At 41.6% G+C, this 13425-nt stretch overlaps 1 protein-coding gene across 2 annotated transcripts; it reads left to right on the top strand.

The window, feature by feature from the left end:
- The first annotated feature begins 1576 nt into the window (after positions 1 to 1576).
- c1galt1a (core 1 synthase, glycoprotein-N-acetylgalactosamine 3-beta-galactosyltransferase 1a) lies at positions 1577 to 13076 on the top strand. Of its 2 annotated transcripts, XM_086062891.1 has the most exons (4): positions 1577 to 1840; positions 1927 to 1974; positions 10781 to 11442; positions 12725 to 13076. In XM_086062891.1, exons 1-4 carry the CDS (start codon positions 1816 to 1818, stop codon positions 12887 to 12889), a joined length of 900 nt encoding a protein of 299 aa, XP_085919017.1. In that variant the 5' UTR covers positions 1577 to 1815; the 3' UTR covers positions 12890 to 13076. The 2 variants fall into 2 exon arrangements, with proteins under 2 accessions (XP_085919017.1, XP_085919016.1); XM_086062890.1 differs by having other exon boundaries at positions 1577 to 1974.
- The last annotated feature ends 349 nt before the right edge of the window (positions 13077 to 13425 follow it).

Below are 13425 nucleotides of genomic sequence, written 5' to 3'. Positions count from 1 at the left end.
ATTCTTTGACGTCCTCGAGGATGAGGCCGAGGACGTCAAGTTTTTTATTTATGGACTCCAGCACACTGACCGAAACGTCCGTAGTGGTGGTGGTTAGGTCGTCCGTGTCCGTCGCTGAATCGTTTTTCCTCTTCTTCGAAGAAGGTTTCTTCGATGGTTTCTCGACGGAAGGATCCTCCATCGCGCAGCTGTAAAAATATCCGTCGATGAAACGTTCAAGGTCCTCCACGTTGGGTGGTATTTCAGATCTGCCGGATGAAAGAGAGAAGAGAAAAGCCAAGATATATGATGGTTAAATTTGGATTAGTTTAGTATAATAGAGCTAGTTCTATCTTAGCAGCAGGGCGCCGCCATGTTAGGGTTTCTGGTCTCGCTGTAGGTCTCGCGATAGTCACAGCATCTCGTGAGCGACTTCCTCTCTCGTCCTGAGCCTCTCTCGTCTTGAGCCTTTACATTTACATTTTATTAAGGATGGGCCAGTACTGATACCGGGTATCATATTGGTATCGATTCCAGCCTTATTTTAAGGTATTTGTACTACCGATACCAGCCACCAATACTTATGGCAAACAAAATACCTGGTAATGCTCCCGCCATTTTCCCAGCGCTTGTAAATGATGTTCTAAGAGATCTATGTCTTGATGACATACTGATCTTTTCTCGCTCCCTTGAGGGGCATGTTAGCCATGTGCGCGATGTTTCACATAGACTCCTAGAAAACAAACTATATGTGAAAGCTGAGAAATGTGATTTTCATGTGGATTCAGTGAATTTCTTAGGTTATGTGGTTGAGAAGGGACAACTGAGAGCCAACCCGGCCAAAGTAGAAGCGGTCAAACTGTCCGGCCCCTTTTATGGTCAACTTTGGTTTCCAACCCCCCATGTTCCCCACTCAGGAGTCAGACGCAGCGGTACCATCTGTCAGAGCCCAGTTCCTCAGAGTTAGGAGAGTGTGACGGGAAACTTAAGCTGCTCTTGGTCGATCATTCAACCCTGCTTTCCAGTTGCTCTCCAGCCAGATTTATGTTGATTTTTCCCACATGGTGATTTTGTATTTTTAACCTTTTGCAAGAGTTTTTCCCTAAGAAAGTGATTTTTTATTTTTTTATTTTGTGCTCAATAAACTTTTGTTCACGGTTCGGCATTTGGGTCCTTGCCACCGACCACACCGTCACGGACAACAATATGACAGGTTATTTCCATTTTCATTTTTGTAATTGTACAGTGTTGTTTACAACCACATGCAGTACAATGTACATTTTAGTCTAGTTTTTGTGTGTCCACAAACATGGACTGTGGTTTTTGTGTGTGTTTGTTTGTTATTTTATCTTTGTGACGTTTGTTAAACATGGAATGTGGTAACACTAGTTTACCCTCATCTTAGGCACGCACCTGAAAGCAGTGTGTTGTATCTGCCTATTCATATCTGCGCTCAAGTACTGGTTGAGAGCTAAGTTGCATGTAAATGACTTTTTATCAAGGCCGGGGGGGGGAATCTAGAGGCGGCAGAAGAGCAGGAGGGGGAGGAAAGGAGGGAGTGGCAAAGTGGGGGCTGTGTCTGTTGTGCGCTTAATCGACAGGCACAGTTGAACTCAAATAAATGCCCGTCTTATATCAAAAGACTGTTGGGGGGAATTGAGGACATAGAGGATTTTTTTAAATATATATATATTTTTAAGATTGATGAATGAACTAAAGTAGGCTCCAGCAGAAAGGGCGCTTTTCCCATCAGGGCACAAGAGCAGAAACACTCTTATCTTGTGCATCTGGACTTTTAGTTCAGGAACTTGACCTTGTCAACTAAAGATAAAGTATATGTATGTGTATATATATTTGACAGGTAATACAGAATGAGATTTAGGTCACGTTCAATCTTTATCACTGGATTGCTGATTGGATTTATGTCCCTGCAATACTTTTTGTCAGAGATCCATATAAAAGATGCCTGGCAAGGAAAACAACTTGGACACAAAGGTAACCAGACATTTTCTAAATGTTTAAAAAATAGTTTTTATTTAGTTGGGTTGCAAGTTTGTAGTTGGACAATATTTGTGCTGTACTACCAACTGATAACAGCTGTGTAAACAATGCGGAGCGTCATCAAGCAAGGATAAAGTCACCAGGACCACAGTAATTAATACTGTAAATGTGCAATGATGCAGGAAGTCTATCTCTCTCTCTCTCTCTCTCTCCAGTCTTCTCAAAAAATTATCTGAAGTAAGATTTTTCTCTTCTGACATTTATCTTTCAAGTTGCTCACACTGGAGGGTACGTTCACTGCCAATGACAGAGACATGATCTATGAATCATACATTAATAGTTCCAAAATCAGGAGTCAGATCAACAGTTTCCTGATGATACCTATTGAAGTATTATTGGGAGAGCTTATTTTATAGACAACCGATAAAATTCTGACTGTACGTAAATATGCAAGACAGTAAATTCACCTCAATCTCACGAAGAGACTCTTTTGGAGGTACTTTTCTGGGCTTCTTTGCCTCCTCTTCCATATCCACTGTGATCAGTGCACACACCACAGTATTGCACAATCATTTATTAACCAGGGGGATTTTTTATAATACAGCGGACCCCCCGCTATTTATAAATGGATGGCCACTGAAATACAGTAAACTAAAAATGAAAAGGGGAACTGGGGAAGAAAAAAAAATGAAACTCCCAAAAATTGTATATAACTTCATATGGAATTGTATGCGTTTATCTGACTTTGACCAATCAGATGCATCATGTAACTTTAAATGTGAATCTGCATCCAATAGGAGAACAGCAATCTAGGGCCATTACTAACACTAAATAACCTATTTAGATAATAATAATGAGCCTGCTTGTTTTTCTGGACGAGAAAAAGTGTATTTCTTTCATTAGAATAATAAAGATGTCATTTATTTCTTTAGGTACATGTTAAGTATCACAATAATATTAATATTGCAATATTTAAAATTCACAAACAATGCAAACAAACGTTAACGTACCTGACACCTGAATAACCTGCCAAGAGCAACAGACACCACCATCTCCTGATTGTGTACATTATCCTAAAAATACCGGTACACAATATTATAATTGAAGTCATGGTGTAAGACAACAACTGTGCTTATTCTGAATGCTTTCCGGGCACTTTACTGTTGAGAAGTCCAAATTTACCCCCAGCACCATGTAAAAAGCGCACTATAATAAGCCAGAAAAATCATCAATCTGTTCAAGTTCTGAAAAATCACAAAATATGTCCCTTATTACAATTATTGCACTGTATCCACAGCAAATATGGAACAGAATATAAGCTAAACATTAGCAGTATACAATATTTTACACCTTGTAAGTGATCGAATGACTACATAATACAGTAGCCTACCTGCATACAGACAAAAGTCAATTGTACCATTAGAATGAAGATCTCACAGCCATTGCCACCTTCTTGTCTACATAAATACACAAGAAAAAGTATTGTAGTACAACTCAGAAACATTTGTTGATCCACGCAAATGACATTGTGTCTTTAACGTGCACCTTGTGGCGTGACTCCATATTATTTTAATTTACCTGCTAACATGGCACTGCTAACGTTACCTAATATTATCAAAATTCTGCATTAATGGAGCTACGTTTGCAGAACAACACGACTTACCCGTGACTCCGTATTATTTTAATTCAGCCGCTAACATAACACACTAACATTAGATCACAATATTATCAAAAGTCTACTTTTGAAGATAGGCTTTTGCATCATAAACGTAATTTACCTGTGACTCCAGACCATAATCCTCTTCTCCTTCTTCTGCACTCAGTATTCTTATTTTGAAAAATAAATATAGCTGCTGGCACCGACTTCAACAACTTCCATTCATCGCGCTTCCGCTATCGCGGTCGCATGGGCGAGGTGGTCTCCAGGCTGCAGTAATACCCTACTCTATCTTTCACTACTACTACTCTACCATTTCTTAGTCCCTTGTGTTCCTCCAGCAGAGAGCTACGAGCAATTCCAAGAGTCAGGACTTACACTCACGGCAAGGTGTCCTTTCAGTGCAAATATTTGATTCACTACTTTATCTAAAGAAATTCAACTGAAGTAGTATGTTCAAGTGACTGACGACAAATGTTCCAGTTATGAGTTAATTAGCTTGTTAGCTAGACAGACAGATAGATCACTGACGACCTGTATATATTCCAGGATAGTCCATATCCCATACACACCCGTGCAAGTCGTTGAAGCCACAGGGTGGCCATCTTACCCCTCCCATCTTGCGAACAGACTACTGTATATAAACTATACGTATACGTACATATTAGACAGATACAGCTCTTAGTATAGGGCCAGGGGGCGAGTGTGGTTGGGTGGTTGGTGGGGTGGTCACTATTTTTTAACTAGTGGATGGTGTGTGCTGCTTTGAACACCCCCTTTGTTTTTATCACTCACTTCCTTAGACCCCAATATTAGATTTGGCAGAGGCATCTTTTATTGAATTACAGGTATAACTCCTTAATAAAAAAATATACAAGTTTCCTCCTGTAAACTTGATTAAGCATATAATTTACACATGTAGTTAAGGCAAGTTGTAAAATGTCTTAAGTCCTCTTGTTTATGTTTAACAAATTTAAAACATCGTAAATCATGTTGTTTCTACTAAGTACTCTCTGAAATGTTCTCCAATTTCGATACTGTAAAGGTATAGGATCGTCGTCCAAGAAACGTTTTTTGGGAGTAGTAATATGCCGGCCTCGCGGCTTCAAAAGTCTTGGCCTATCGGGTATCCAGTAATATATACAGATCAGTGGTCTCAACAAAGCATTAAAGTCATGAAGTTACTTTGAGAAGTGATGGCCTATTCAAAGGCAAAATCAAAACAACAACAAACCAATAGAAGAAAGTTCATTTGTAGTTCTAAACATATTTAGGGTGGTTTTTTACTCACATTTTGCCTCTCCCACGATGTTATTCCTCTCTTCTACAGCGTCCGTTACAATTATATTCAAATTGACAATGAAACCAATTAAGTGACAAAATCATTTAGCGACTTCTAGCGACTTTTAAGACAGCCAATAATTACTTTCCTTACTGGGGAGTTGGCAACACTCGGTAAGACGGCTTGCCAGTAAGATGTCTGCGTCCTGAGTACCAGCAGCCAGAAAATCCATCTGACCATGGCACATTCCTCGTAAATGGTTAAATATGTTCGTCTTGTTTTCTAAAACACTGATTGGTTGCACATTCCTGGTTGTACTTGAAGGAGTTACTCTTCAACAAGTCATTTCAAATGCACTGCAAACGTTGTGAACCAAAGTGCCACCAGCTATGGCTTTCAAAAACTCGCCGTCAAACTTGAAATAGCTTATTGAGGTAAGCTGCAAGTTTATTATCAAACGGTGACGAGAGAGTGAGGCAGTTACACTTCACCCAAATGTCATGAGTTTAAGTTATTGCTATATGCAACGTTCAAGCGCTAGCTAATAATAAATGTCCTATGTTTTCTATGGCTGGGTACCTAAACAAGGCAAGTCATGGTTTCAACGGTGCAAGCTCGTTTGGTGGACTCTGTGTCACATTTTAAATTCAACTTTAGCCAAAACTGAACTGAAAGATATGTTATTATTTGAATGTATAATATTTTTGTAGGCAATATTTTTTAATATTAGTTACTTTTGGCCAGTTTTGCCATCTGTGGCCCTCACACATTCCTGCAGCAAATTTGGATGCACTCTTACTTTCCAATATAGGTTAGTGATGACACACCATTCATTGTAATCAAGTTAGACTTTTTGCACCATTACAATTAGGCTTTACACAATCTCGCACAATTCCAAGAAGTATTCACACTCTTCTAAATTTGCAATGCAAAGTCATTTTACCTGTTCAATGGTTATCACAATACTAGTGTATTAATGTTCTCGATCTTCCAATTTTGCCAATTGTTACATTTTATGCTGTTTTATTTACACTCCCAATTTTGTTGTACACCTGTTGTACAATGACAATAAAAGTATTCTATTCTATTCTATTGGGGTAGTGAGTGTTATCTGAACTGCTTGTCCTCACAAGTGTCGTGGGCATGCTGGAGCCTATCCCAGATGTATGAGACACAAAATGCCAATTTTAGCCTTATAGTCTCACAAGTCCCTCTAACAGGTCTGGCCTTGATGTGGCGAAGGGGCTTGTGTGTTCCAATGAGCCGAGAGAGCAATAACGTCGGGAGCTAGCTCCTGTTAGGATCACCCAAAGCGGGCCGGTATCCAGGGTAGGTTCCAGACAAAGCAAGACCCCAGCGTGTCTGTAAGCTGTGAAGTGGCAGCCCCACCATCCGACTATCCTGCGGAGGGCTAACAAACCCCATTGTTACAAAACTGACCAGAGAGAGCCAGACTGACCAGCACGGTAACAGACCCAAGCCTGCCCCCGACCAACGAGTACGGATTGACCTTCGCCATTGGACCCGTGTTGCCACATGGAATGTCCAGACACTCCTTCGCCCCGGAGCTGCCACCCTGCTGTCCCGAGAGCTCTGTCACTATAACATCACCCTGGCAGGCCTCTGTGAAGTGCGATGGCGAGGCAATGGCGAAATAACAGCAGGCAATTATTGTTACATCTGGAGCGGCCCCGAGAGTCGGGCTGGCCTTTATGGCGTGGCTCTTGCCATTCCAAATATCAGAGAGGACGCTAAACATCATCGACCAGCGATATAAGGCCCAGCTCCGAGGCGACCTCACGGCGTACCAGCGACTGAACCGCTTGCGCAACGTGGCCATCACTGAGGATAGGGAGAGGTTCTGGGAGGCAGAAGCCCGACAGCTTGATTCCGCGGCCAACAGCAATATCATGAGCCGCGTATTCAATCTACTGCGCTAAGCCCGTAGCAGCCCACGCATAAAGACAACCCTGGTAAAAGGCTCAGACGGTAATCTCATTACAACAGAAACCAACTGTCTTGTGCGCTGGAAGGAGCACTTTAGTCTCCTCCTGCAGCACCTAACCATCCCGGCTGATTCCATCCTCCTCGCGGCTGCGAACGCTGAACCTCCTAGTGACGCCTGCTGCACAGACCCTGTAACACCTGAGGAAGTAAGAGCTGCTCTAAAGAAGCTGAACACCAGAAAAGCCCCCGGTATCTGTGCCATCACCGGGGAGATGCGGGGTGATGGCATGGTGGAATGGCTAATGCGCCTATTCAATCAGGCATGGGAGACTGAGCCGCTGCCCTCCGACTGGACCAGAGTGGTCATATTGCCCCTCTGGAAATGCAAGTGTGACAGTCTTGTCTGTGGAAACTACAGAGGCATAACCTTGCTCTCCATCCCTGGCAAGGTCTTCACCAGGATCTTGCTCAGCCGTGCCCTTCCAGCGCTCAGAAGCCGCCGTTGTCCCTAGCAGGCTGGCTTTATGCCCAATCGCTCAACAATCGACCACATCTCTCCCGTTCATCTGCTGATAGAAAAGACCTGTGAATTCCGTAAAGATCGTCATCTGTATATCGGATTCATTGATCTGAAGGCCGCCTGTGACACTGTATGCCACTCCTCACTGTGGAACATCCTCCAAACCCTCGGAGCGGCACCCAAGATTATCAACCCTCTTCACAGCCTACAGCAACGCAGAGAGCTGTGTCCGTATCAACAGTATTGACTCCGACTGGTTTACCATCTCTAGAGGCGTTTGCCAGGGCTGCGTGGCTGTTCCTGATTTTTTTAACTGCATCATCGACCATCTGATGTCCAGAATCTGTGTCCCTTGGCAACCACCATCTGACTGACTTGGAGTACGCTGATGACACCTCAGCACAACCTACAGTCAGCTGAGAGACGCTCTGGGCATTTACAGCACAAATATCTTTACCAGATAAAAATGCAGAAAACTCCTCTCGCTGTTCAAATTCAACAAGGAAATGGTGAGTAATTCTGCGAGAACATAATTAATTGCAGCATCCATTCATCTGTTAGGTTTGTTTGTTTCCCCCTGCCATCGGCGCTTATTGGTTTCGTCCTGCCTAAACAATAGCTGATTGGTCCAATCGAAAAAAGATCGGCTGCTAACATATATTAGCGGGATCGGTACAAGATGTATTCTCCGAAGTTTGTGGACTCACAAATACCGCGAGAATTAATCTTGCTGGCAAGGTTAGCTCCCCACAGTTTACAGTGAGAATTAACAAAAATGGACATTGGACTTTTTTTTTTTTCTTTTAAATGAAAACACACAATATATGCAATTTATTTACAGACATTAACTTAATACAGAATGTTTGTTATTTGACTATACTTGTCTGTAATATGTTGTAAAAAATCATACCTTAGCATACACATAAAAAAAGAAATGCACTTGAATCTACAAAATAATAATAATACATGTACAAGTCTGTGTATGGGTGAAGTGTAGACAAATCATATAAACATATTTAACACAACAAACTGACTTTAGCACTGTTTGTGTCTGACTTTTTACATCTTGTCTTGAATAAAAATACTTCAAAATGGAACTTTTGTTTGCTGAAAAATAATCGTGTGTCCATGACCTACTTCACGAGGTTACTTTTTGTCTGTGCAGACACACACCATGCAAGTACGCCACACACGTTAGTAAGATAGCCAATAGCAGCACGACATATAGACATTAATATAAACACTTGTTTCCTTCATGAGCAAGTAGCAACATGATCGAGGAGCAAAAAAGCAGACTAGTAATGAAAATAATGTGTTGGTGTTGAGTGGTAGAAGGCAAGAAACATTTCATATATCCTGGTGACATTAAGGAACACTTTCACTCAACTAGACAGGCATACCATGACTGACTAGACTCTAGGAGGACGGCTGCTCCGTTCATCTTGCATTTTGCAAGCAAAAGCAGAGGGTGGAGGGGTCGAGGTGGATCAAACCAGTTTCAATCAAATCGGGGGTGTTCTGTATTTTTGTTGTTTAAATATTACCTTTAAACTCTATGGTTTATTTATAAATTATTTATTTATTCAAGCTTGTTAAAAAGAACACACAGTAAAAGTATATATATGTATATACCTATATATATATCAGTGGCCTTGTGATAGGGTGCCTGCCCTGACTGGGAGGTTGTGTGTTGAATCCCTTGCCGGGTCATACCAAAAACTATAAAAATGGGAATTTGCCTCCCTGCTTGACACTCAGCATTAAGGGTTGGAATTGGGGGGTTAGATCACCTAATTAATTCCTGAGCGCAATCCCTGCTGCTCATTGCTCCCTCAGGGGATGGGTCAAATGCAGAGAATGAATTTCGCCCCACTTAGTTGGGTGTGACAATAAGTGGTACTTTAACTTTATATACTCTAAAATTTGGGGGGTGCTATTGTTCACTTTGGGGATGCTAAATACGCGTCTGGGGAATATATGACATGGCTGAGCGGGACATATATGAACGTGAAACTGATGTAAAAGCAGAACCTACATGAAGAGAATGGGGGTGGTTGGCAGCCTGAGGGCGATGGGCTGCAGGCTTCCGGTGTACTGGGCGTCGCCAGGTGCTCCGTGCTGGGCTTTGTTTTGGTTGGTCCATTCTGTTCTGTTTCAAGCGGAGGTGGAGTGTGGTCTCAAAACGGCAGGGATGCAGTCAGATAGTTTTAGGTTTTAATATAACAAAAACGAGGAGGTGCACAAGGTACGGGCAACCAAAACCAAAACCAAAAAGTTCAAAATCAACAAGCAAAGTGATAACTGACAAAAGACTTGACGTCGCAAAAACAGGATGTAGGGCAATGACAATGGAGCGACACAAACTGAACGAAAACAGGAAACTAAGGCCCCGTCCAGACGGAAGCAAAGCCGTCTTCATTCCTCAAACAAATATTGTACACACAGAAGTTTTTCAAGACTTGTCCAAAAGAAGACGTTGAGAACGTTTAACAGCTGTAATGTAAATGCCAAGTCTGTTAATGGAAAGCGTAGAAGAAGAATCAGTAAAGAAGACGAACACTTTTTTTTTTTTACATTATTTCAATCTACAGAACAAACATGGCTTTTTGCATGTATCAAAACAACATGAAGAAGACGAACACAGGAGAAGTGAAAATGGCGGGTGATGCAAATACGTATGTTGAACATGGGTATGAAAAAGCAAAATATTTTGCTGCAAAAGCATAAGCAAGCTAAGGAGGCTGCGCAAAATGACTACAACACGGCTATCCGCCATTGTTGTTGACAGACTTGCGGTTCGCGCACAGTCATCACTGGCGGAGTATCCTACATATGGTGTCCAGACGGAAGCATACGGAGCGTTTTCAAATCTTTCCACTCTAGAGCCTGGTTTCAAAAGTGATCGGTTTCAAGCTCCGAAACCGCGCCATCGTGTGGACGAACGGCCTAAACGGTAAGAAACTTGTGAGGATACATTGAAACTGGCTTTCGTGTGGACGGGGCCTAAATACACATCCACTAATGACACAATATGAGACAACAGGACTAAACACACTTGGCTGAGGGAACTGATAGGCTGACACAAGCTGGTGGGAAGACAAGCACAGTTGAACGTGATAGACCTTGACGAGACAAAGGGAGACACAAGGAAACAAAACAGACCACAACCAGGCAAAACCAAACAAGACAACAAAAACTAACAAAATCCAAACCGTGAGGTTAAACAAGCACAATAATTAAAAAAAAAGCCTATTTACCATTAAGTCTAAATGTGATGGACATTCGGACTGGTAAATGATTCAAGGCATGATGGTCAGTCTTTATTAAGATAACTCAGTTTTTATTGACTCTTCTATACAGTACATTAATAATACATTATTTGTTTTACATCTAGGTGTCAACTTGAGTTCTACAACAAATTCTTCACGAACAACCCGTATCTTGTGTTGGATCATGACAGGGCCAAAGAATATGATGTCCCGGACCAAGCACATTAAGGAAACATGGGCAAAGCGCTGCAACATAGTGTTGTACATGAGTTCTGTTCGGACTGACTTCCCAACTGTGAAACTGAATGTCAGTGAGGGACGTGAGCACTTATATTGGAAGACCATCCGTGCCTTTGAGTACATATACCAACAGCACCTGAACAATGCAGATTGGTTCTTAAAAGCAGATGATGACACATATGTGATTGTAGAGAATCTACTCTACATGCTGTCTCAGCTTGATCCCGAGAAGCCTTTGTACCTGGGAAGAAGGTTTAGGCCTTTTGTCAAACAAGGCTATATGAGTGGTGGAGCAGGATACGTCCTTAGTAAAGAAGCACTAAGGAGATTTGTGAAAGGTTTCACCACAGGAGCATGCACTCACTTCTCATCCACAGAGGACATGGCACTGGGGAAGTGTATGGAGACAATGAAGGTGGAACCAGTAGATACCAGGGATGTGAAAGCAAGACAAACATTTCATCCTTTCCCTCCAGAGCGGCATTTGGTCAGACAGTTCCAAAAGAAACCTTGGCATCTGAGTTATGAGCACTACCCTCCAATTCAAGTAAGAATACAATACATTAATTGTACTCCCTTAATTAATTGTACTTATGAAACCCTGGGATTGAACTAAGATGATTAAAGGAAGCATAACAATTGGCAGATGTCCTCGTAAATGGTCTCTAACATTATTCGGTCAAAAAAAACTACACTAAGTACCTCCAAAACAATCACTTTTCAGGAGACCCCAAAAACGTTTATGGTTTATTCAACCATTAGAATTTGATCATCAAAGACAGTAAGCCATTTTCAACACTTTAGATTGGTCAATAGTTCATAGAAATGATGCCCACAGATGTGGCCTAACCGAAAGTTTCGATTTTGGCAAAAAAAAATATTTACGATGTCTTCTGCGGGCCCCCACACCTCCTTTAAAGGAGCATAGCTTGAGGCTTGTTTTTATCCCCTCATTCTTCCTAGTGGTTTCTTTCCTCAATCTTGATCTTGGGTGCCGTAGTAGCGAATCGACGCGTTTTCCTATTCTGTCTCCTTCTGTTGGTCATTGTTCTTCATGTTTCTTAGACGGGGTGTGTTTTGTTAATCTATTTTGCTGCTCTGTACTCACTGTGCATGTGCAATGACAAAATAAAGCTTTAAATTCCACTCCATTCCACATTTTTCAATTTTCAATACTACTCCTATTAGGGTGGCGGGTGAGATGGAGAATATCATAGCTACTTTAGGCGAGGTGCAGGGTACACCCTTATTGGTTATCAGGCAATCGCAGGGCACACATAGACAAACAACTATTTCCACTCACATTTTTTCAGTTATTTATTTTTCCTTTCTGACATGTTATTACAACAGACTTCACCAACCACATCTCATCAGCAACATCCGAAAAGAAAAGGGGCTGAGGGGTTGAAGCCCCATTCACACCAATGGACAATTTAGAATGTTCAATTTAGCAAAAATAAATGTTTTCACACTGTCCAATGCAGTCAAAGCAGCTTTCCTCTGATTGGTTAGATCTTGATATGTGGGTGTCTTGTGGCCACCATCTCTCTTCAATGTCTTCGCTCCATTGAAATTTAGCGGGCAATCGGCAGAATTTTACCAGTGCACCCCGAAGTGGTGTATTGGTCCCCCTGGAGGAGCGTTTGTTTTCCACCGCCACTGTGACGCTGCGGAACCTTAGGCAGTTACATGTGACTCCCAAATTTCAAAGGAGATTTTGGGCCATCTGCTCGATTGATGGTATAACAGGAAGTAACTGGACAAGTTAATTGCACTGTTTTTTGTGCTGGTTGTGAAATAACAATTAATTTCTTATTCTCTTTCTCCAGGGACCAGGATGCTGTTCAGATTTTGCGGTGTCCTTTCACTACATTTACGCTGTTCAACTCTATGCTCTGGAGTACCTGGCATACCATCTGCGGCCATATGGATATAAATACAGATTTCATTCCAGTGAACTTAAATATTTTAACGGGACAACAAAACAATTGTGAAACATGGAATTTTGCTAACAGCCTTTTGGCCGAGAAGACATTGGCAGGCATCATCAAATTTTCAAACCTGTTGATTTATTCATCTCTGTTTAATTTTAACAGTGTACCCCAGATGTGGGCAAAAAAGCCTCTGAATGGTCCTCAGCGTGACTATGAAGTCTAAATAAAACGTAAAATATGCAGTGCATTTATATTGAAAATTGTGCTTTTATTTTATGTGCACACGTGTAGACATTGGTTACATTGTTTTTGCTTTATATGGTGACTTTTCTGTCCTCTCTAGTAACTATTTTTCCAAATGAGGCAAAAAGTAATAGACAACAGTGATCCTAACGTGAATTAAAAACAATGTGAGACAATATCATTGCCATCTGTGGGACCGAGCAATATACATCAAAGCCAGCTTCCAAGACCAGCCGGCACAGAGGAAAAAGCGGCTCCTCGATCAAGTTTAAAAAAGAAAAAGAAAAAAAAGTTAATTTCTCCCCAAATAATTTTGGCAATTCGTGCTGGCCTCCGGGAATTAGTTAAATAAA

The sequence above is a fragment of the Leptonotus elevatus genome, chromosome 19, assembly GCF_054856555.1.
Source record: "Leptonotus elevatus isolate MCC_2025b chromosome 19, RoL_Lele_1.0, whole genome shotgun sequence".
NCBI lineage: Eukaryota > Metazoa > Chordata > Actinopteri > Syngnathiformes > Syngnathidae > Leptonotus > Leptonotus elevatus.
This window is presented reverse-complemented; position numbering and strand designations above follow the sequence as displayed.

What these genes read in the sequence shown, in the direction of transcription:
- c1galt1a (XM_086062890.1), top strand. Translation starts at nt 1,851, where the DNA reads ATGAGATTTAGGTCACGTTCAATCTTTATCACTGGATTGCTGATTGGA. An exon ending in AAAACAACTTGGACACAAAG is followed by an intron (nt 1,975 to 10,780) that starts GTAACCAGACAT and finishes TTTTACATCTAG; the next exon opens with GTGTCAACTTGAGTTCTACA. An exon ending in AGCACTACCCTCCAATTCAA is followed by an intron (nt 11,443 to 12,724) that starts GTAAGAATACAA and finishes CTCTTTCTCCAG; the next exon opens with GGACCAGGATGCTGTTCAGA.